This window comes from Diplotaxodon limnothrissa, linkage group LG22, assembly GCF_057381915.1.
Source record: "Diplotaxodon limnothrissa isolate DT_005_m linkage group LG22, D_limnothrissa_male_GT1.1, whole genome shotgun sequence".
NCBI lineage: Eukaryota > Metazoa > Chordata > Actinopteri > Cichliformes > Cichlidae > Diplotaxodon > Diplotaxodon limnothrissa.
The window spans coordinates 15,669,887-15,691,780 of NC_140616.1; the positions used below are offsets into that span (position 1 = coordinate 15,669,887).

At 39.5% G+C, this 21,894-nt stretch overlaps 1 protein-coding gene across 1 annotated transcript in view; it reads left to right on the forward strand.

Annotated features, from left to right (window-relative positions):
- Positions 1-21,894, forward strand: part of csmd3b (CUB and Sushi multiple domains 3b) — a 433,532-nt gene that overhangs the window by 92,060 nt on the left and 319,578 nt on the right. The window contains exon 2 of the mRNA XM_085346113.1: positions 6,741-6,963. Within this exon, the coding sequence (XP_085202239.1) occupies positions 6,741-6,963 (223 nt within the window). The remainder of the gene's footprint in view (positions 1-6,740; positions 6,964-21,894) is intronic.

Sequence of the window (21,894 nt, forward strand, 5' to 3'; positions counted from 1 at the left end):
ATGATTGGTATGTCTGCAAGGATTTTTTATTTTTTTTGGTCAGTTTGCTCCATTGGGAAATCCATTCTTTAATCATAAATGAGTGTGTGTGAGATTAGACGAAGTATCCCTTTAAGCGAATCTGGTACCACAGAGGTCCTGAGAGACATGAAGGGAGAAAGAGAGAGAAAGAGATCAATAAGAAGGAGAAGGAGAGACAGACAGAGCATGGCATAGAGGTGGAAAGGAATTTAAACTTTAAAAAAAAATTCTTCAGGGATGGATTTGCCTCTGTCAGTGCGCCCCAGGGTGGCTGTGGCTACAATGTAGCTTGCCATCACCAGTGTGTGAATGTGTGTGTGAATGGGTGGATGACTGGATATGTAAAGCGCTTTGGGGTCCTTAGGGACTAGTAAAGCGCTATATAAATACAGGCCATTTACCATTTACCATTTGTGTAATTTCACTGCACTGCTCAGGATATGGCTAATATTTTATTTTACAGTATGTGTGCACACCCACACAGATATGTCTCATATGGAGACATTGCTGCCACCCCCTAGCAGGAAATGGGGATGCCCAGAAACCTTAAGGGGGTAGTGCAGATTGCATTCAAATGAAAAATAGGATAATTTCACATTTTCTTCATTTAGCAGTCAGAACCATGTGGAAATAGCTATAGTGATCATAGGGTTCCCTTTGCAAAATGACAAGCCTAGTAATTGATTTCACCCCTTCAGAATCATCAAGCTTATTTCAGAACGTGTAAAGTCAAATTATCTTACTGAATGGCAATGGCAGATTTTTATTAATTTATATATTCAGTTTGACTAATATCATTTCCCTAGCTTCATGATGATGCTTTTCTCACTGACTTTAAAGGCTCAAGGATTCTTTCAGCCTGCACTAGTTTTCCGGACCAGGGCGTGTGTGGGCGTTGCTACTGATACTCTTGAGAAAATAAAGTGCGAAGCAGAAGTCTATTTTGCAAGCTCAAAGACGCCATAGTCAAGTGTACAATCATTTGAGGCATTATTTTTCAATTTTGAATGTCTTAGCGACTGCACAAATTTACTCTTCCATCACAAATCATTGCTCAGTGGTACATGGTCCAGCCTATTATGAACCTAGAAGTTTTCCCACACCACAGATTAATCTTGCAACAACATAAGAGTGTCAACAAAGCTTTTGAGCCTAAAAAACTGAAACAGAATTTCTGCCCAATGTAATTTGGGAAATATCTTTAACATCAGAGGGTGCATGCACGCAAACAATCGTATTCACATTCACTGGCTATTCAGAACAATTTTATTTTTGAAAAGAAATAGAGCACTTTGCTCTCAGACTACTGGCTCAGACTTAAAATCTTTGGTAAAGCGTATAGTTATGGCTGGATCACTTTACCCTAAACACTGCCTTGGTTATGTTGAATAGGACTAGGCTGCTGGGGGCTTTGCAAACAGTTTGCATTTAATCATTAGTTAAATGATTAACCCCCCAGGAGAAATGTTCTCCTGGAGGTTTCTTCCTATTTAATGGGAGTTTTTCTTTTCCCCACTGTCGCCAAATACTTTCTCACATGGGGTCGTCTGAGTTTTGGGGTCTCTGTGCTATTGTGGGGCTGAGTTGAATTGAACAGAACTGAATTGAATTAGACTTCTCAAAATATTTGCTGATATGTTATTTAAAGTCCAAAATTTACACTATATCTTTAATTAGCTGTCCATAAAACTGGACTTCTCTCACAATGGTGTGACAAGTGCTGGGGTAAGTCACTTGTTAATCTCACATTTCCTTTTTTTCCTGGAGTGTTATCTTAGACATTCAAGATGAGATATTGCTTTGAGAAAAGAGATCAAGCTTATATTGTAGACCAGGGTTCATTAAATCCACTCAATTCACGAAGCAGATTTTCTTCTTTGTCTTTAAGCTTTCTTTATCCAGGGAAGGTTTTGCTGAGCACGCATGCTCTTTTCCAGCTAAACCCTGTTCCTCATTAGCACCAGCGCAGATACTCACACCTGGGAGCTACCCAGTCCAGCCACAAATCTTTTACTGTTTGCCAATTAGCATCTCGTTTTAAGTCTTCAGGGGGATATGTGTTCCTTTAAATGAATTCCTACTCAAAATCCCTTTAAGAATTAAACACACCTGGCCTGTATTTGACTATAAGCAAAGTTTGCATGTGCTAAATTGTTTGTGGAGGGCAGTGTCACTCCACAGACATGGTTATATTGGATATAATGACTTTGCACAACAAATAGGTCCAGTTATGACACACTTTCAAGGCAAAAAATACACTTCATCTTCACAGTGTTTGCCAAAATCTGACTCAATTCGGTGTGTCTCGCTACTTCTTTTAACCTCCTCTGCTATGGGTCAAAATCAGCCTAATCGGGTGCCAGTTTCGCTCACTGGGTTAAGTAGGCGACCCATACGCCGCAAGGCCACTGCAGAGGCCCGGGTTTCATTCTGCCCCGAGCCATTTCCTTCGTGTCATTCCCCCTGCTCTCTTTCCCTCCTTTCCTGTCTGCTTCACCGACTTATCCAGCAATAAGTCTGCTATAAACAAAAACAAACTTGGCCTGATCTAGCTATGGGAGTACATAAACCCAATATAGTTACTAAAACCAAACAGACAATTAGTCAGATGAGCATAAATGCTACTTCAGGATGTCATTATAGATAATGTGTGTGGTTAACTAGCAAGGTTAGGGTTTGAGAGGACGCTTCATGTGTGCTGTGTGTGAGGGGAGTAGGGGGCAAGAGGGGAGTAAGCTAAGAATTGTGAACAAAGTAAATGGAATAACGTGTAAAAGGTTTAAATGGCAAGCATATTCAATAAGCTGTGTGAATGATGCATGGATTTGTGTGTATATTCCTCGGAATTGCCCCGTGCATGTGAAGCTATGTGTTTACGTGTGTGTTCGTGTATGCTTGTCTGTCTGTGACTCTATGCCTGCATCTGCGTGTGTGCATGTGTGTAGAGGGGCTGTCAGTTTCGGTCTGGTAGTCACCATAATTAGAAGTCTCTCTTTTACCCCTGTCTCCTGCTTGCTTTTCCCTTTCTCTCGCTCTCTCTCCTCCGCTGAGTCTAGCCTTCTTTTCCTTTTACTTCTCCCTTTTCTCTGTTTCGATATTTTCAATTCTTTCTCTACCTCTTTCCTCCTCCTACACTCTCTCGCACCCTCTGAGTGATGAGTTTTAAATCATCCTTTCATTCTTGCGCAGTGATGAACGAGGGGGAAATCTGTCCTTTTCTCTTTGTTTATTCAGCTCTCCATCTCTGTCCCTCTGTCTCTTTTTCGCTCTTTATTCACCCCACCTTGTGTCCTCGGTTTTCTGTATAATGAAGTTGCCTAATCTAGGCAAAGATACCCTTAGATTTGTAAGTACACACAGAATTGTAAGTCATATTTGCATATTGTGATGACTTCACATTTAATGTTCAATTTTGTTTAGAAACAAAATCAAAATAAGCTACACCAAGCAAATAAGTCTAAAAAACAGACAAATCCAAATTCAAGTACTATCCAAAAGTCATTTGAATCAGTTATCACTTGATTAGACTCAAAGAAATCAAAGACATTTGCTCTTTGTATTTGTGTTCATATCTTTTCCCTTTATGAATTGTGGTTTCTGTTAAACTCTCCTTGAAACATTTCATTGTATGCTGGTTAAGAACCACATGGGCCTTCTAGTTTTGAACTGGGAAAATGGCAGATAAGTATCTTGTTTTCTTGCTGTACCTTGCAAAATCTTCTTCTTTATTGTTGTTGTTTTCTTCCCTTTTCTTCTTCACTCCTTTGACCTCATTAAAAATATGTAGACAGGGTGACCAGCGGCATGTTAGGTTTGTGGGTTTGCGTGTTTGTGCACAGGTATCCCCTCATATGGCTTAGCTTGTCCCTCCCGGTTGCCCAACATCTCATCTCTGATTGGTTGTGAAGGGATAGAGATACCAGCCCTTAATTGGAGCCAAGGCTGCCATTGGTGATTACATCTGTCACTGTGATAGCCTTGGAATAGTCTGGGTAAATGAGGGTTGGACAAACACCACACACGCACAGACATCAGCACACACAGATGCACACGCGCACACACACGCGCACAGACAGACACACATCATTTTGGTTGGGATGCTGTCTTGGATAATTGGTTCGAAAAGCATCCAGCGGGATCGTCCCTGCTGTCCCCGTGGCCCTGGCTGCCATGGTAAATAACAAGGCTCATAAACATGAAAGTCAGGGGGATGATCAACCTGATTTGAGCTTTGCACTCAGATGAGATTGATGAAAGCCTAGAAGTTTAAAGGACTTTGAACATCCAATAATAGCATTTTTCAGCAAAACACTTTCATTTATAGCTAAAACAGCACAGCAAAGCCAAACAACTGTGGCATTAAAGGCTCTTGAAAACTATTTTAAAGCTTTTTTCTCTTTATTCTGTTCATTTGAATGTTTGCTGATTGTACATGGTTAAAAAACAAGACTAACAACACCTTTATAGGTTAATGGGAAAATTATTTAAAACAGGCATAAATGTTTAGCAATTTGTAATATTTTTTCTTGGCAAGAAGACATGCATTTATAACAGCAAGCGTCTTTGCTGTAGTGTCCTTCAACAGAATAATGTTAAATCCTTACCAGGTACAATGGTTTCTCCTCTGTGAGCTTACTCTGCAATCTCACCTCCCTGTGAAGTACAAGAAGTGAACAGTTTCTCCATCGGGGATCGATAGAGCATTGCAAGCAGTAGCCTGGACCGACTTCAGTCCTGGACACTCCAAGGTTTTCATCTAGCACCTGTAGTGTATTTGATATAAAAGGATCATTAAGATCAAAGGGAGAAGATAATGATACTGATGTGAACTGTAAAGTCCAAGGAGATCAATTACATTTACATTTTATAATTTAGGCATTTAGCAGGTGCTGTAACCCGGAGAGATTTAAAATAAGTACAGCAGCAGGATTAGCTTCACTTCTAATTTATCAGTACATGAACCTTATAAAAGAAAGTGCAAAGGATCACTGTTGCTGTATTAAACCTTTCTTTCAACTTATTGCCATATCATTAGAAAATGTCTGCAGGAATTACACTTCTCGTAGTTTTACTGTTTTAGTAGAATACCACAAGCAGTGCTTCTTAGCAACAACGCGTCATCCTTTATGACTACTTAACTCGAAACCTGAACTTTAATAACTTCTAACAAACAGAGTTCTGAATGACTGACCATAGTTTAAGTCTAATACTGCACTAATATCATTCACAATTGCTTGATTATCCAGTGCTTTACTCACAGGGAAAAAAGCATTGGGAAGCAAGAAAAGCATATTTACTGTTGTCACAAAAAATATAGATTTTTTGTTGTAGTTGATGTTAGAAGTTAGTTTTGCACCTGTCCCTCTAGACCCATATTTTGCACCAATATTTTGTGCTGTAGTTGATTTAGATGTCAGGTTTGCACCCCTCCACCCCCCTAAACCCACTTTCTTTGTCTCCTCCTGCTACCAGCCTGCCACCACATAAACAAAGTCATTTAAAGAGCCTATAGGAGCTCATTAAGATCAAGTAGTATTTATCTTCTCCATCCCTGAAGAATTCATTAACTGTTTTTGATGTTGTATGGTGCGAGCAAGAGCGTAATCGGTGTCGTTTTTCATTTTCAGTTGTTGTAGATGGATGTCTCAACAAAACAAAGCAAATGGTTATTCTGTACAGCTATAAATTGCCGAGTCATGTTCAAAGGCACTGCCGCTGACTGACACACCCCTTTGCTTGTTGTGCATTTTAACATGTCAGTAATTGATTAGCAGCAAACAAAGGAATTGCCAGCTTTTGATCTTGCAGATGCCCATAGGATGAATCCAGGAGAATGCACCGGTCTCTCATTGATTTCACCTTTTAAGTGAGCTGGAAAGGTTGCTCAGTGGCAAAAGAGTTTCCAGTCACTCGGGGGACCCGAGTTCAAGCACCCCATGCTGAATGTGAATACCACTTCCTGGGGTGCTGTTCTGAAGTCCTGCCCCTGCCCCATGCCCTCACTGTGAAGGAGTGCATCACAAACTATAGATAAGCAGCGCTACCCTAGAAGAAGTTCTGGGAAGTACTTACTTCTATGATCTTCATATATTTCTATTAATATGTAATCATAGATCAGCATCAAAGACCAGGATATATCAAAACGAAGCTGACCTACTTAATATCACTCATGCTGACTCGTTGCTTCTTGGTTCATTCATTAAAAGCAATGTTTTGTATATATTTTTTTCTTTTGACTTTTTAGTGGTCTTACATAAAATAATAATGAATAATTGACTGTCACTTCTAATGGTTGTGTTTAAAAAAGGCAGTAATAAGTACTTGTTAGTGTGCGTATGTGTGGTTTTGTGTACAGTTTGAATGTGCTATGCAGTTACTACTCTGTCATAATGACAACTGAACCAGCTTTAATATACTGGCAGTTACACACTGATGCTGTTGCAACTGCACGTGCTGAGGAAGACTCATGGCTGCACTTACAATAAATAGTTGTGCGACAGTTACGAAATCCTTTTGTCACAATGGGCAGACATACGGAGGTGAAACTTCTAGCATCATCACTCTTTCACGTTTTAAAATATTGAATAATGAACATTAAACATTTTGAGAGTTCAATTATCTTGATTTATTATAATGTCTTAAGGTCACAACTTCAGTTTGGCACCTTTATGTTTTCTTCCTCTAACTTAAGATGTGCTCAAATCTCTTTTCTCTTTCAGGTTTTATCTACACATGCGGGGGTACACTGAAAGGTCGAAATGGCAGTATAGAATCTCCTGGCTTTCCCTATGGCTACCCAAATGGAGCAAACTGCACCTGGGTCATTGTTGGAGAGGAAGGAAGTAGAATCCAGCTCATCTTCTTGTCATTTGCCATAGAAGAAGAGTATGACTTCCTGTCGTTGTACGACGGACATCCCCACCCTGCTAACTTCAGGACCAGGTAGGGCAGTTTTTATGTGTTATTCTTTTCAATTTTTCTTTTTTCATTTTCTTTTTTTTAAAGCAAGCGTTCATTTTGTCAAAGGAGAGAAATATGAAAACATTTAAAGCTTCAAACTGTTCTCATCCTATAATCTCATTAAAAATGAAGCATTGAATAAACTAAAAAATGCAGAGATCCGTCTCACATTTTGAGTTTTAATATCAATACAAATTGCTTAAGTAAAAGAAAACGTCCTTCTAACAGATACTGACACTACGGATGTTGCCCGAATTCTTTTAAGCAATGTTCACATGGTGTTAAATGACCTTTGATAGCAACAGGGTGATCCACATTTGGTTTGCGGCAGCAATCACTGCCACTGCGGCTTCCTTTAGTTATTGAATTAGTTTATTGAGCTCTTCTTGCAAGAAACACAATACCCTGAAAGAATCTTGTTTTAGATAAGCTATTAAACTCTACTTGTATGATTTTATCAGTCAATCAGTGGAGCTTAATAGCATCTGTCTGTGACTCTATTCACATTCAACATGTTCCTTTAACCCTGAAATGAATTTTTTTTGTTATTTTATTAACTGTGAAATGTGAGAACACTGTTTAAATGTTTAAATGTCACTGCACACTGTACAAAGTGTTTAGGATGTTGGTTCACAAAAAGTAACTCAATTATATAAATGCAAATTAATTTTTTTTGTGGTTCATTCACACAAAATCATCCCTTAAAGATGGACTTATTGTTATAAGCCAGCTAATCAATAACATCTCACGTCCAAATCTGGTGAGTGAAAATAATCAAAGTAATAAAAGACAACAAACATTGCAACCAATTTAGTATTGGAAGAAAGACATTGTTTATAGAGCATAGCTGTTATTAACTGTTTTGTTTGATGCTTCACTAAGTTTTCTATGTCTTGGTCACATCAGTTATTCAAATTAAATAAACAAGCAAAAATAGAAACCAACTGTGACTCAGAAAGTGAATTTTATTTTATTTTTTTGTGTGGATTTGGTCATCCATGTGGGACGACTTTTTTTTTTTTCAGTGAAGACTATCCAAGCTAAAGCAAGGTAAGCAACCACACGAAAGAAAATTCCCAATATTTTGTTCTTTCTTTGTGTTTTTTTCTTCACTTTGTAATGGATTTGAAGTTGGCTAAGCTTGGTTTCTAAAAGGCTTATAGTGAAGTCTGATCAAACCACACAGCCCCACAGTCCCAACAAAGCAGTTTCTAGTTTTCGTTCAAATCAGATAATCCGCATATCATATAATATAAGGTCTGATGTCACAACCTTGTTTTGCATATCTCATCGGACAAATTATGAACAGAAGCTTCCACTGTTGATGGAAAGATTTCTTTAATTACATCAGGCACGTGTGAGGCAACTACCAACAATATAGTGCCAGGAGAGAAAATCTGGTTTGGTTCAGTTGAGGAAAAAGGATTTGGGTCATGTAGAAATGAAATGAGTCGCCTTGATACTTGTCATGGGGAATGAACTGTTTTCATTAGCTTCAACAGGCATAATTTCTAATCAGCGAGCTGCACTAATCAACCTTTCTCGGACGTGGCGTTTAGGGCCCAAATTGCCATACAGAGTTAATTAAACAAGAGAGGAAAAGAATGGAACAAAACAGAAGAGAATACAAAAGGAAATAAGGTGACTAGGTGATTTTTGCCAGGTTATATAAAATTCTTGTTTCCACAAAGACAAAGAGACTTTCTCCCGACTCCAGTCTAAAGAAACTGGAGCTGGGAGAAAGTCAGAGATGCCCTCTGTGCTCTTATTGGCTGATTAGGATTCTTTGCTTATCTAAGATAACAGAAGATAATGTGTTGTGTGAATGCATTCATGTCCATAGGTTTGTCTGTGCTTGTCTGTGTGTGTATGTGTGTGCCTGTGGGGAAGATTTATGGCATGCATAATTCCAGTCGCCTTGCTACGTAAGCCAAACCTGTGGCTTATTCTCCTGCAGTCTCTTTTTCACTCTTTCATTACTTAAAACAGACATAGACACATAGCAACAAATTGTAATTTCATTGTCAACATAATACAAATTTAAGTGATTAAATACACTGGAGAAGACTGCACGATACGCTGCAAGTCATTTGTTCCCACTCACACACATGCAAATATTTGACCTTGCTCAGTAAAAACATATTTTATGGGGTGGCGCAGTGGTGCAGTAGTTATCACTGTCTCCTCACAGTAAGGTCCTCCAGCTGACTGAGGCCTTTCTGTGTGGCGGTCTCTCCTGGTGCTCTGGCTTCCGTCCATAGACATGCTTGTTAAGTTAATTGGTGATTCTAAATTGGCTGTGAGTGTGAAAGGTTGTCTGTCTCTCTGCGTTAGCCCTGTAATAGACAGCCAACCAGTAAAGGGTGTTTCCTGCCTCTCACCCTGTGACACAGTTTAGGCTCCTGCGACCCTAAATTGGATAGAAAAATATTCGATGAGCTTAGAAAAAGACACATTTCTCTATTCCTTCTTTTTGTTTTGGTTTTTTTCATATTTTTTCCAAATCCTTTACAATTTGAGAACTGGAAAAAAAAGTAAAATGCCCTGCACTGCATCTCAGCTATATAGGTATGGTGTCACAATCGATACATAAAAAATAAGAAGAATTTGTGTTATTGAAAATACGAATATTAAAATATTCAACTTTTTAATAGTTTTTAGCCTAAAAGCAGTTATTTGGGGTTTCATGGTTCAAGCTTGACCGTTGCTGTAAAAGTAATCTTTTTTTTTAAAAATGCATTAAAACTGTCACCGTTCTTTTTTTCTTTTTCAGTTAAAAAGCCTTAAATTCTTGGGTTTCTTTGTGGTAAAGTTGAAATGACATTTTTACATTTTTGTCACCACCTGTCTCACCTTGACTAGTATCTGAAAGTAAAAGCATTTTTTTAACAGTAAATATCTGTTCTTTTTAAATAACTATTATTATTGACAACATCAAAGGTGATGCTGTCTATCAACTGGAAATTAAATCTATTTGTGAATTTCTTCTACAATCACATTAATCAAGGTATAAAAACATTTTTCCCACTGCAAGTTGCCATCAGTGAGTAAAGGTCACCTTCCCTGATTTCTGCATGATTAAAAAAAAGCCCCAGTGCAACTTTGAAATAACAGTTCCTCTCTGCCCCAGTCGATTATTTATTGACTCTAGCTGGAAGTTAAAATTATTGACTGTGATAAACTGGGTTTTGAACTTTGGGATGGTCTCACCTGCCTGTTCTCTTCTTGATCTTGGTGCAACAAATAGATATGATGAATGGAGTTCATATAAGCCAGGAAACATCTGGGGATCACACACTGTGACTAGCACATTCAAGACATTTTTATGCAATTAGTAACTGGCTCAAATCAGGCTTTCAGGCTGGAATTTCTGCATAACTTATTTTTTTTTAAAAAATACTCTAATTCACAAATGATCCACAGTGTCTTGACCAGTGTTGGGTAAGTTACTTTAAAATAGTAACTTAGTTACATTACTAGTTACTTCTCTCAAAAGTAACTCAGTTACTTCAAGTTACTCGTTACTTTCAAAGTAACTAGTTACTAGGGAAAGTAACTTTGGTTTTACTCAGAATTCTCTTGTTAATGTGTTGCTTCCATAACTTTGCCAATCTTCTAGCTTGCTTACTTGCCACAAGTGCACTGTGCCACCTACCAATAGAAAGAAAAAGATAATGTGCATATTTCCACGAGAGAAATCCCACGCCTGGACCGTCATTGACTGCTGCCATGATTCTAGCCTACGTCACAGTGTCATCTGCGCCTTTTACATCCAACACAAAAACTGCAGTCGTGGTGCTTTCGATTGTACTCAGAACTCGGAAATTCTGCCTTCCGAATAGGAAGATGTAGGTAACACCAGACTGCAGATGAGCTGCATACAGAGCTGGACTGGGACAAAAAAATCATCCCGGGCATTTTGACTAGAGACTGGCCCACCATTATAGGAAAAATCATAAAGCCTTTGAATGAAAATAAACACTGTTGTGACAGTGATGTACACTGTCTGATGGTATATATGCATCAATCTATCAATCGTTTGTTGTAAGACTCAGATAATTATTTTTTAAAAGCTAGACATTTTAAATGAGAATAAGAAAGAAAAGTATTTCTTTGTGCCCCCCTTTCCCTGTTAATGCCCTACCTGCCCCCCTGGCAACACTTTGCTAGACCCGCCCCTGCACAGTTACCAGCTGTCAGCTACTTAGAAAAGGATCCTGGTGTTATTTGTCTCTCAGAAACAGTTCATAACTTCCCTTCAACTCATTCATGTCACCTAAAAGGTAAACCTGTTTCTCCATCACCTGTTCAGCTCTGATGATCCAGTAAGGACATCTCCTGGTTTCATCTTCATGTTTCCCTCTCACCACATAACCAAACCATATCATGACCAGCAGCTTTTTTGCAGCTGTGGCTCCAGCAAACATCAGCTGATACTAGAAATTAATATTAAATAAATTCTAACAACAGCTGATCAAGCTTAAACGTGCTGCTGTTGTTTAGCGCGACATCCGCTGGTTTCCTCTTTCGGCGCAAAGTGGGCGATAAACACACAAGAGAGAAAAGACGATCAGCTGATCACTGATCAGTTTTCATGATTGAAGTAGAAACGGGAGAGGGAGGGGAGAGAATGAGAGAAGAAGAGGCAGCTGTGCAACGTAAAGACACAGAGTAACTCCAGCTTTGTGCCTTTTTCATTGTAGCTGAATTACGGGACAAACTGTTCCTTTTCACCTCAATAAGAAACGCGTAATATTTTCTCTGAATACCAGACGGGACGGTTGGCAACTCTAATAACTTATGAACAAAATAAAGTTCAACATCATTAACTTCATAGCACCCACCCAGCTGTATAGAAACTCCGTCATGCTAGCTAGCACGCAGTACGGAAAAAGTCAGAATAACGAAAATAAACTCCACCTAAACTTGGTTTATATCTGACCCAGAGAGACTGCAGGTCATAACTTCTTACCTGAAGTTCAGTTCACACTTGGACCGGCGGCCGCCTCGGGTCTCTTTTCCTTCTGCGTCCCTTTTCCTTCATCCACCTGCTGCCTCCACCACTTGCTAATGTTACTGAATCTGTGGAAGCTCCGCGATAGCCACCACACGAAGTAACGAGTAACGACCCTATCTAAATCCCAGTAACGAGTAACGCGTTCCTGATTTTGGCATAATAACTAGTTACCGTGCTCGTTACCACAATAATAACGTAGTTACTGTAACGCGTTACTTAATAACGCGTTAGTCCCAACACTGGTCTTGACAAAGTGAAGTAGTGTTATTGCAAATCAAAACCATTTAGGAAACACAGCAACTCAGCCATAAAGTTACAGACCATGTAAATTTACAGAGTGGGGTCGCTGAGTGCTGAGGTGTAGGTGTCACTGTACTTTCGTCCATATAGTCTTTTTCTGGTAGAGAAACAGACGTTTTCTAATACACTATGAATCATGTTATTTCTCTGAAAAAAAGGTGTGAGGGTTTTTTTGTTTGTTTTCTTTTTTGTTTTTTACATGACTACCTACAACTTCATGGGCAGTCAGTGGAAACAGTACTTTAACATGTTTCTCAGTTTTAGTTGGTCTGTGTTTTGATTTATTTCAAGGAATGCTGCATGAACAACACAGTACTCCAATTATTCATGCAACATGCAGTTCATGCCAAATACCCTTGGTTTTCAGACTTTCTAGGCCAGATAATCAAATAAACCAAAGTCAAAAATCTGCTTTACTTAATGCAACTAAGAGCAGTGGGTCATCATCAAGAGCAACATGGGTCATGCTCAACATTCCTTCCAAATGCTTCCCTTTGAATCTGCTCAGCTGAACAATACATTTAAAGCACTGGACAGTGCAGTGCACAGACAGGGTAGTGGCCACCCATGGTGCATGTTGTTAACATCTCTGTCATTGAGGACGTGGGTTAGCACAATATTTGTATACCAGTTTTCCCACTGTGCATAGCTTTGGATACTGGGTCACAAGTTTCTGTGACTGAATTATTATTATTATTATTATTTTTTTTTTTTTTTTGAATTGAAACCATGGTAAGGTATCAGGTGGCACATAAACTGTTGGAGTAGAAGACGTGACTGGGACTTCAGAGACTTTACCAGCTGTCTGAAAATTAATCATGTGTGAGCGCCAAGAGAGCATCTGAGAGTTTTTGGCCATGCATGGATAGATGGATGAAATACAAGTATTAAATGATGGAAGACACAGTAAGGGGTTTCCGTCACCAGACTTTCAGGATTCAATTGCGAAATTACCAGATTTAGGATTTGATCGCTGTGGTGTGACTACATGGTTCTTACAGTTACTCAGATTCAATGTAAACGTTTACATTATACATGAATTCTTCTGTGATTCATTTTTAAATTGTTTGATTTTTCCCCCTCTTCGTGTTATCCTTTCTTCATCCGAATGTCCAGTCAAAACTGTTGATGTGTGTATATTTTATCTGTAGGATCCTGGCAGATGACTTAGTGGCTTTCATTCAACTCGCTTGGACTTTTGTGCTGGTTCAGATACCATGGTAGCTTTACATGTGCAAAATGCAGATACAATTGTGTTTTCCATCAAGTAAGTGCACAGTCATGTTCACAAAATGAAAAAAAGAAATGTGGGGTTGTAGCAGGTCACTGCATGAATATTTGATCAGTGCAATCTGTCAGTCTGTCCATTTCATCCTGTGGCTAGATTTGTTGTGTGCAAGCAAATCTGTTTTCAAGCCATTTACTCAAGTAAACTAGGTTTGTGCAGATGCATTTCAACAATAAAAGCCACAAGAGGAAACCTAAACATAGTATTTGTGATATCAAAGGAGCTTGCAAAGAAAAGCGTCTGGACTTCTTTAAGTTGCTTGAGGATGTTTCACCTCTCATCCGAGAAGCTTCTTCAGTTCTAAGGTCAAATGGTGGAGAGTCCCAGATATAAACCTAGTGGGAGTGACCCCCCACAGAGGGACAAAAGGACCCCCTGATGATCCTCTAATCGCCTGAGCCAAGGTGTGAAATTGGGTGTGGGTCCCAATCAGCCAGAGTTTCGGGTGTGTTCATTGTGAAACCTGGCACCACCTTATCATGTGAATTCCTGAGGTCAGATGGCCCAGGATGTGAGTGGGCGTTAAGGCGTCTGGGAAGGGAACTCAAAACTGGATTATAGATGGCAGAGAGTTGGTGTCGTAAACCACCGCCTCTGTTCAAAGATGGTCGCTCACAGTGGACATAGATGGCTTCTTTCACTCCTCTTTCAAACCATCTGTCCTCTCTGTCCAAAATGTGAACATTGGCATCCTCGAAAGAGTGTCCTTTATCCTTAAGATGCAGATGGACTGCTGAGTCTTGTCCTGTGGAGGTGGCTCTTCTATGTTGTGCCATGCGCTAGTGAAGTGGCTGTTTGGTCTCTCCAATGTAGAGGTCTGAGCATTCCTCGCTGCACTGTACAGCATACACCACGTTGTTAAGTTTGTGTTTTGGCGCTTTGTCTTTCGGGTGAACCAGTTTCTGGTTCAGCGACCATCTTTGAACAGAGGCGGGGGTTTACGACACCAACTCTCTGCCATCTATAATTCAGTTTTGAGATCCCTTCCCAGACGCCTTAACGCCCACTCACATCCTGGGCCATCTGACCTCAGGAAATCACATGATAAGGTGGGGCCAGGTTTCACAATGAACACACCCGAAACTGATTGGGCTGATTGGGTCCCACACCCAATTTCACACCTTGGCTCAGGCGATTAGAGGATCATCAGGGGGTCCTTTTGTCCCTCTGTGGGGGGTCACTCCCACTAGGTTTATATCTGGGACTCTCCACCATTTGACCTTAGAACTGAAGAAGCTTCTCGGATGAGAGGTGAAACGTCTTCAAGCAACTTAAAGAAGTCCAGACGCCTTTCTTTGCAAGCTCCTTTGACTACGATGACCTGGATGACTGAGAACCTTCACAGACTATTTGTGATATCAGACAGATTCAGTGGCAGACTATCAGCAACAGCTTGAAAATATTAATAGTCTTTATGGAGCTTGAATCTATAACATTTCTGATCAAAGTCACGCATGCGTTACCATTATTACTTATTACACTGGATTTCAAATTTCTAAAAACACTTGGAAAAATGTTTCACATTTTTAATTTTTAATTGAAAACTTTCATTTTGAATTTAGTAAATGTGTAATTTTTTTTGTAATTTTTCCTCTGGTGGTAATTAATGACCTTGTAACCCAGGTTACTGACTGTCTTGCTCTGAAATAAAAAAAACGGGAAGGAGGTTGTGTAATGAGTGTCATTCGTTTTATTATTGATGCCACATTTTTACTCATTTTCAGTCCAGACCTTGGATTTACTGCTGACCATTTTTAGGATTGTTTGTTTGTTTGTTAAGCCATTTAATACTGACCTATGAATCACTCAAGCATAAAAAAACCCCTTTAGCTCAAGGAATGAACCAGTGTTATATCTACACTCAACACACCACAGTAGCTTCATTTTTCAGCCAGACAATGATCCCACACACATGCCAAATGCAGTAAAACTATACCTGAGTAGAAAAGCACTAAATAGAACACTAACAGGCCTTAACATTATTAAAGCAATGTGGGATCATCTTGACAGAGAACAGAACAAAAGGGAGCCAACATCCAAAGAAGAGCTTTAAATGTCCTTCAAAAAACCTGGTGAATTATTCCTGAGATTTAAAGAAAATGCAAGAAAGCTTGCCTAAAAGAGTGCAGGCTGTGTTGAAAAATAATTGAATTTTAAGCTACTTAAAACTACAGAAACTCTGTTTTTTCCTTATATTCCTATATTTCCTTAATCTCTGACTCACTTCCACAGTGTGTCTTTGTCCTGTCTTCCTCCCCTCACCCAGATGGACACTCCTCCTTGAGCCTAGTTCTGCTGGAGGTTTCTTCCTGTTAAAATGAAGTTTTTCCTTCCCACTGTTGCCTTTTTTTTGCTCATGTTAGTGTACCTTGGCACATACAAATGCAGACATGCAGCAAATTAACTAGTAGCAGTGCTGTAGTCCGAATACAGAGCACAAAAAAAATGTTTTTATTATGATGGTCATCTGATCACGTAACTCCCAAATATATTTGATCTCATTTCTTGAGCAAGAACTGATCTTGACATTACAAAATATATTCATAAATCTGTGATGTAATGTGACGTATGCTTGGAGCCACATTACTGTGACACACACACATTCAGAGAAAAAAAACATTGCTGAATGTCACGAGAGGAAAAGCTTGGATGTGTCTGTTAACTCTATTTTTACCCCTTTTAGGTTGCGATATACTGGCTACTTTATTCCCTGCTTCCTATTTGTACTCTGACCCAGTTTGTATCTTCAATCCTTTACAGCACCAATTTTACACCTGGCTAAGTCACACCCACCCACTCCCTAAACACACAAGACACATCCACGGAAACTGAGAGACACATGGTCGCTGCCACAAAGTAAACGTACACAGGCAACGTAAATACACAGCCATACAGCAAGACATGCACCTGCTGCACACAGGTGCAGAAGGCAAACAAACACAAAGGCCATGGGAAACAGCAATGTGTGATTGGTGTGAAAAGAAACAAATACGGCCTTTGATGTCGGGACAATATTCCTGAGCAAAACCGAGTTCACATTTTTGGGGGAAGACAGCGAGAAGTGTATATGTAGATGCACAGGTATGTGTGTGTGTGCTTTAGCGTGTGAGTGAGTGAGAGGTTTTGTGTGAGTGTGAACTGAGGTGTGTTTATCCCTGAGGTAGTGGTATTTCATCTCTTCCTGCATCAGTTCTGCCCTGTAGGGGGTAAGAGGCGTGTGTGTGTGCGTGTATATGTGTGTGTGTGTGTGTGTGTGTGTGTGTGTGTGTGTGTGTGTGTGTGTGTGTGTGTTAGAAGATCCAAATAGCTTTGCTCAGGTTAAAAAGACAGGAAGGAACAGAAAAGGAAGTCGTTTTCTTAGCATGTCTTTTTTTGCCAAGGTTGTTCTCCCTGCATGCCCTTGTGTATGCCACTTTTTGTTGCTTGACATTTTGAATTGGTTCATTTTTGCCAGCCTGCTGTTTGACAGAGATTGTTGAGGATTTAAACATGAAAAACTAACTTAAACAAGAACACAGCAGGACCTCTGTATGGTCACTACAGGAGGCTGTAGTGGCAAACATGCAATACTAAAGTGATTTTGTGCAGAAGAAATTCTTCTGTATTCTTCTAAATGAACACATAGGAATAATAGCCACAGTCTCAACAGCGAGTCTCTTTAGACAAACCAAAACCTGCAACAAAACAAATAAACCTTCTCAGGAGAACTGTTCCAACTTTTACTGCAGTAAACAACATTTTGGCACTGTGGGTGTCCATCAGGTAGCCAATTTGGGGTAAACGATCACTGCAAGAAAACTTGAGCAAAACTGTTGTGAGGCCTTGCTTTGATTTGTGCATAATTGCTGGGCCTTGCACAATGTGCAGGAAGACACTTTTTGATGTGAGTGCGTTTGTGCTTCATCGAGGTATCCTTTCATTGAAAGTTACACAGATTTCAGAAATCAGAAACATTTCTGTTTGAAGCAATTACATCACTGCATGTTTACATCTGTGTCTCTTACTTTTTTTGTTAATTTCTCTCATTTATTTTTGCAAAGTATGATTCAAAAAGTTTTTTTTATAGTTTTACATGACAAAAGTTACTGTTATACAAAGGAAACTCAGGGAAAGAAGGGTGTCCCAAGTCCATTAAAATACACATTAAGCTAGAATTTACCTCAACAATCAGTATGTTTTTACTTAAAATTGATATAATTCCAAGCATTTCTCATTTTACTTCATATCAGTGACTGTCTGTGTCTCTGAACTCCTCTCTTGATATACCTTCACTTTTATCTTTTCTCATTCTCACAATCTGTCTCTGTCTTAAGCCTGCCTTTTATTGAATAGATGTAATTCACTACTTCATCTCTCTTTTACTTAATATCTGTTTCTAAACTGTCCTCTGTGTCTCTCTCTTTTCACAATTCGACTCCACCACTCCCCACCTAATCTGTTTCTCTCTCAATTCTTCCAATAAATGTCATTAATTCGGCACTGATAACCAGCTCTGTTCTTTCAGCTCAGTCTGGCACATATTATAATTAGAATCATTACAGTAACGTTAACAGTGCAATACAATATTCAGGAGTCAAATCCCCTGGTGATTGAGCTCTCTTGAGGCTTTGGAGCTCCTGTTCTTTGTGTCATCCTGTGGACACTGTAGTCTGTTGAGATTATGTCTGTGTGCGTTTATTACACCTGGGGTTGGTGTTAATTGATTCCTCCCCGTCCTTTTCTGAATGGTGTGTTCGGTCTTATGAGAGAAAATAGGTGCGGTTTCATCAGTCATGTGCAATAAAATCTCCATTACAATAACTACATTTAAATACTAACAAGGCTACCTGCCAGTGCTTGATGAGGGCAATACTTCAGAAACTGCCAGATCAGTGACCTGTGTGCTTATTCACATCTGGTTCTTTTATTGTAGAGCTTATTAAAATTATAATTAATTTAAAACATTAACAAAAACATATCCACCACAACTCTTACCAGAGCCTTTAAATCTTAACGTGGATCGATATGTATACCTGAATGATTGAAATAACCGATAGAATAATGTAAGTGAGTAATGCGTGTCTATTGCATACTTTGTGTACCAGCTCTCATTGGATGAACTTTACATTTCTATAGCCTGATGTCAGGTTGCCTTTTCTTGACAGTTTGATCAGTTACGTGAAAGAAGAACAATTAGAACTTGCAGCCATAAAAAGTCATAGGAGTCTTTAAATACAATCAGCGCTGTAAAAACATGTTTGCCTGACAATGCAAATGTGAGTGTTTCAATACTCAGAGCAATGCAAATGTGTTTACTTGGAAGTCTTTTTTGGAAGCTTTCTCAGCAGTGGCAACATAATAAACGCATTTGTGCAGTATGGGTTTATTGTATGTCTAAATTTTACAGTTTTGGCTTATTTTTCCTCGTTTTTTCAGCTGCTCCCTTTTACACAAGGGGTGGTCACAGTAGACGGATCCACATGTGTGATTTGGCAGATTTTTAAGTCAGATACTCAGCCACTTAAATCCTAAATCTTGTGTCTTAGACCATGGATTTTATGCATGTTAGGCAAATGTGGTAACCACTATACTTTAGAGCGACAGACTTTTTGTCATTATTGCGTTAGTTTATTCCATCCATGAGACTGACACTGCCCATGGACAACTCAAACTCAAAATAGATTTTTATTCTGTGTGCTAAACCTGTTGAGCTGTTCAAGGTCCTGGTGAAACCCATTTTGCCTTGGTCATGGTTCAGTCCTCTTAACTTTGTTTGATTTGGATGGCAAACCGATGAGACCCGAGGCTATGAAACAAGTCAGCCTGTCTGATAATATTGACTGTTTTGCGAGCTTGAGTGCTTGGTCACACATGTGCGTGCACGCCTTTTCTGTTTATGTGCTCGAGTCTTACTCATGTTTTGGGACTTAGATGTTGGGATGTGTCTTTACTATGGAGAAGGGACGGGGAGTATCATATAGTATCTCATATGGTAAATCAGTTTAGCCTGATAAGGAAGGTACAGTAGTACGTATGGTTAAGGTTAGATTTCCAGGAAATAGATGGAAGTCAGTGTAATGGCTTCAGAAAACATGACTGTTTTGTGTGTGTGTGTGTGTGTGTGTGTGTGTGTGTGTGTGTGCATGAAGTTCCAGTAATCCCAGTGGCTAAGCTGGTAATCCCCTCAAGCTGCCCATTAGCCCCTTGACACAGACATATACAGACACACACGCCCACAGACACACACAGACAGACTCTACCTCCAGGGCAGTCACCCAGGTGTCAGACAGACTATTCCTCAGGGAGGGATCACTATGATCAGCCACAGAGCTGGCCCACTGCCCCTGGAGAAGGAATGGAGACAGTGGCTGGCAATACATACAGATTAAAGAGAGGGAGACAAAAGGCGAGCAAGAGATGAAGAGAGAGACAGAAAAGGGGATGTCAGAGGGAAATCAGATTTAGATGATTGGCAAAGGGAACAAGCAAAGACAAAGAATTAAAAGGAAAAGTTATTTTTCGGTGTGTTTCTGCTTACTGGACTGGCCTCTGCATCAAATGCTATCTTATCTAGAGATTTTGAAGCTTTGAAATACTCCCCCCTCCGCTATCAGGACAAGAACACCAGATTTCTGTTATGGCTGGATTTTTTTTTTGTCTTGTGTAGAGCATTTCTTTTCCATTTCTGTGTTTGCCCTGATGTTGTTTCTATCTCTGAAATGACATCAGGTGATCTCTACAGCAACATTTCCTTTGAGTTAGTATCCTCAAACTGGTGGTTCACCTACGCCACAAATGGACTTTTTGAAAAGCATAATGCCTTTGTGGAAACACTGTCTTTGCTCTATCAATTCCTCCCACAGGAGCTTGTGATAATCAGTGTGTGGACACTCATGGCCCTTGGAATCTGTAAAAAGAAACAAACAAAAAAAAACAACTCACAGTTTTACCTGTGTGCTTGTCATTGATAAAGCAAGACAACTTGTGCATTTCGGGAAACTTTTTTATAGGTATGCGACATATGGTGAGAAAACACTGCCTTGATGGAATCCCATAGACACCCACCATCTCTTTGGAGTTCAGCACTGAGCCATGTGGGCAGGAAGAAGCATGTTTTTCTCATTAAAGCTCTACTATTATGAGTCATTCAGTTTGAACGCTGAACATATCACTAGTCCACGCTGATGTGGGACGACAGAAGAATTGTTCCCTTTAGTATGTCACATAACAGAAACAGTAGGACACAGGAACTAAGACTCAGAAAGCAGGGATGCTGTTTCTGTTTGCACTCCTGTCTCCAACATCATTTCTAGGCAAAATCTTAGAAGTGGTGTTCTCACTTGGCTCAGCATTGCCTAATTTGAATTTCCTCTGTGTTTAGTTAGGGCTTCTGTGTCTGTAGTATTTCCTCTTTTCCTTCTTTTAACATACACTAATAAGCCAAAACATTTTGACCGTCTGCCTAATATTTTCCTCCTTGTGTCATAAAAATAGCTCCTACTTGATAATTTGTGGTCACCAAGATACTAGCAGTTCCAATAAAATGAAATATGGATTTTCTAAATTGTTTTTCTGTCTGTTACTTCTTTTTAAGGAATTTTAGTATAAAGGTTCTTTTCTTTATTTTGGATTCTTCAGTCTAAATCCAGTTACATAAACCCATTTCACTACAGCATGGGTTGAATAGTACAACCTATAAAACAGTGCTTGGCCCCTAACAGCTTTCCTCTAGAGTAGAGTTATAGTGTTTGTGTGTAGACAGTGATTGAGATTTTCTTTATTTAGTCATCCTTAGTCGTCCTGCAACTGGTCTAGTCCAGACACTCAGCTTCAATTGGGGTTTGGTGAAATTACTGAAGACAAAGATGTTTAAACTTCTGTTGCAATCGTTCCATTGAGTTGAGATCTGTGGAATTTGGAGGCCAAGCCACCGTTTTAAATATTTTGTCAGTTCCGCAGTTTCCTTCTACTGAGGACACTGTGGGCAGTGTGGTAGGACACATTGTTCTGTTGAAAGAGGCCATGCTGTGATGCTTAGTGAATGTCACTTGAATGCTTAGACTTTGAGTTAGCACTGTTGCTAGGTGCACCCATCACCGCTGACTAGATTGCACCATTACACTTGACACTGCAGGGGTAGTTGGGGTGCTCTGAGCCAATCATCTGGCCATGATCATTAGACTCACATTGATTTCAAGATCTCGCATGCACTACATTTTGAGACAATCATCATAATTCACTGTATAACTACAGTCAGTGGTCTTAATGTTTTGGATCATTAATTTTCATAGCAGGTTCAGAAGATGAACAAAAAGGCCTAAAAAAAAAA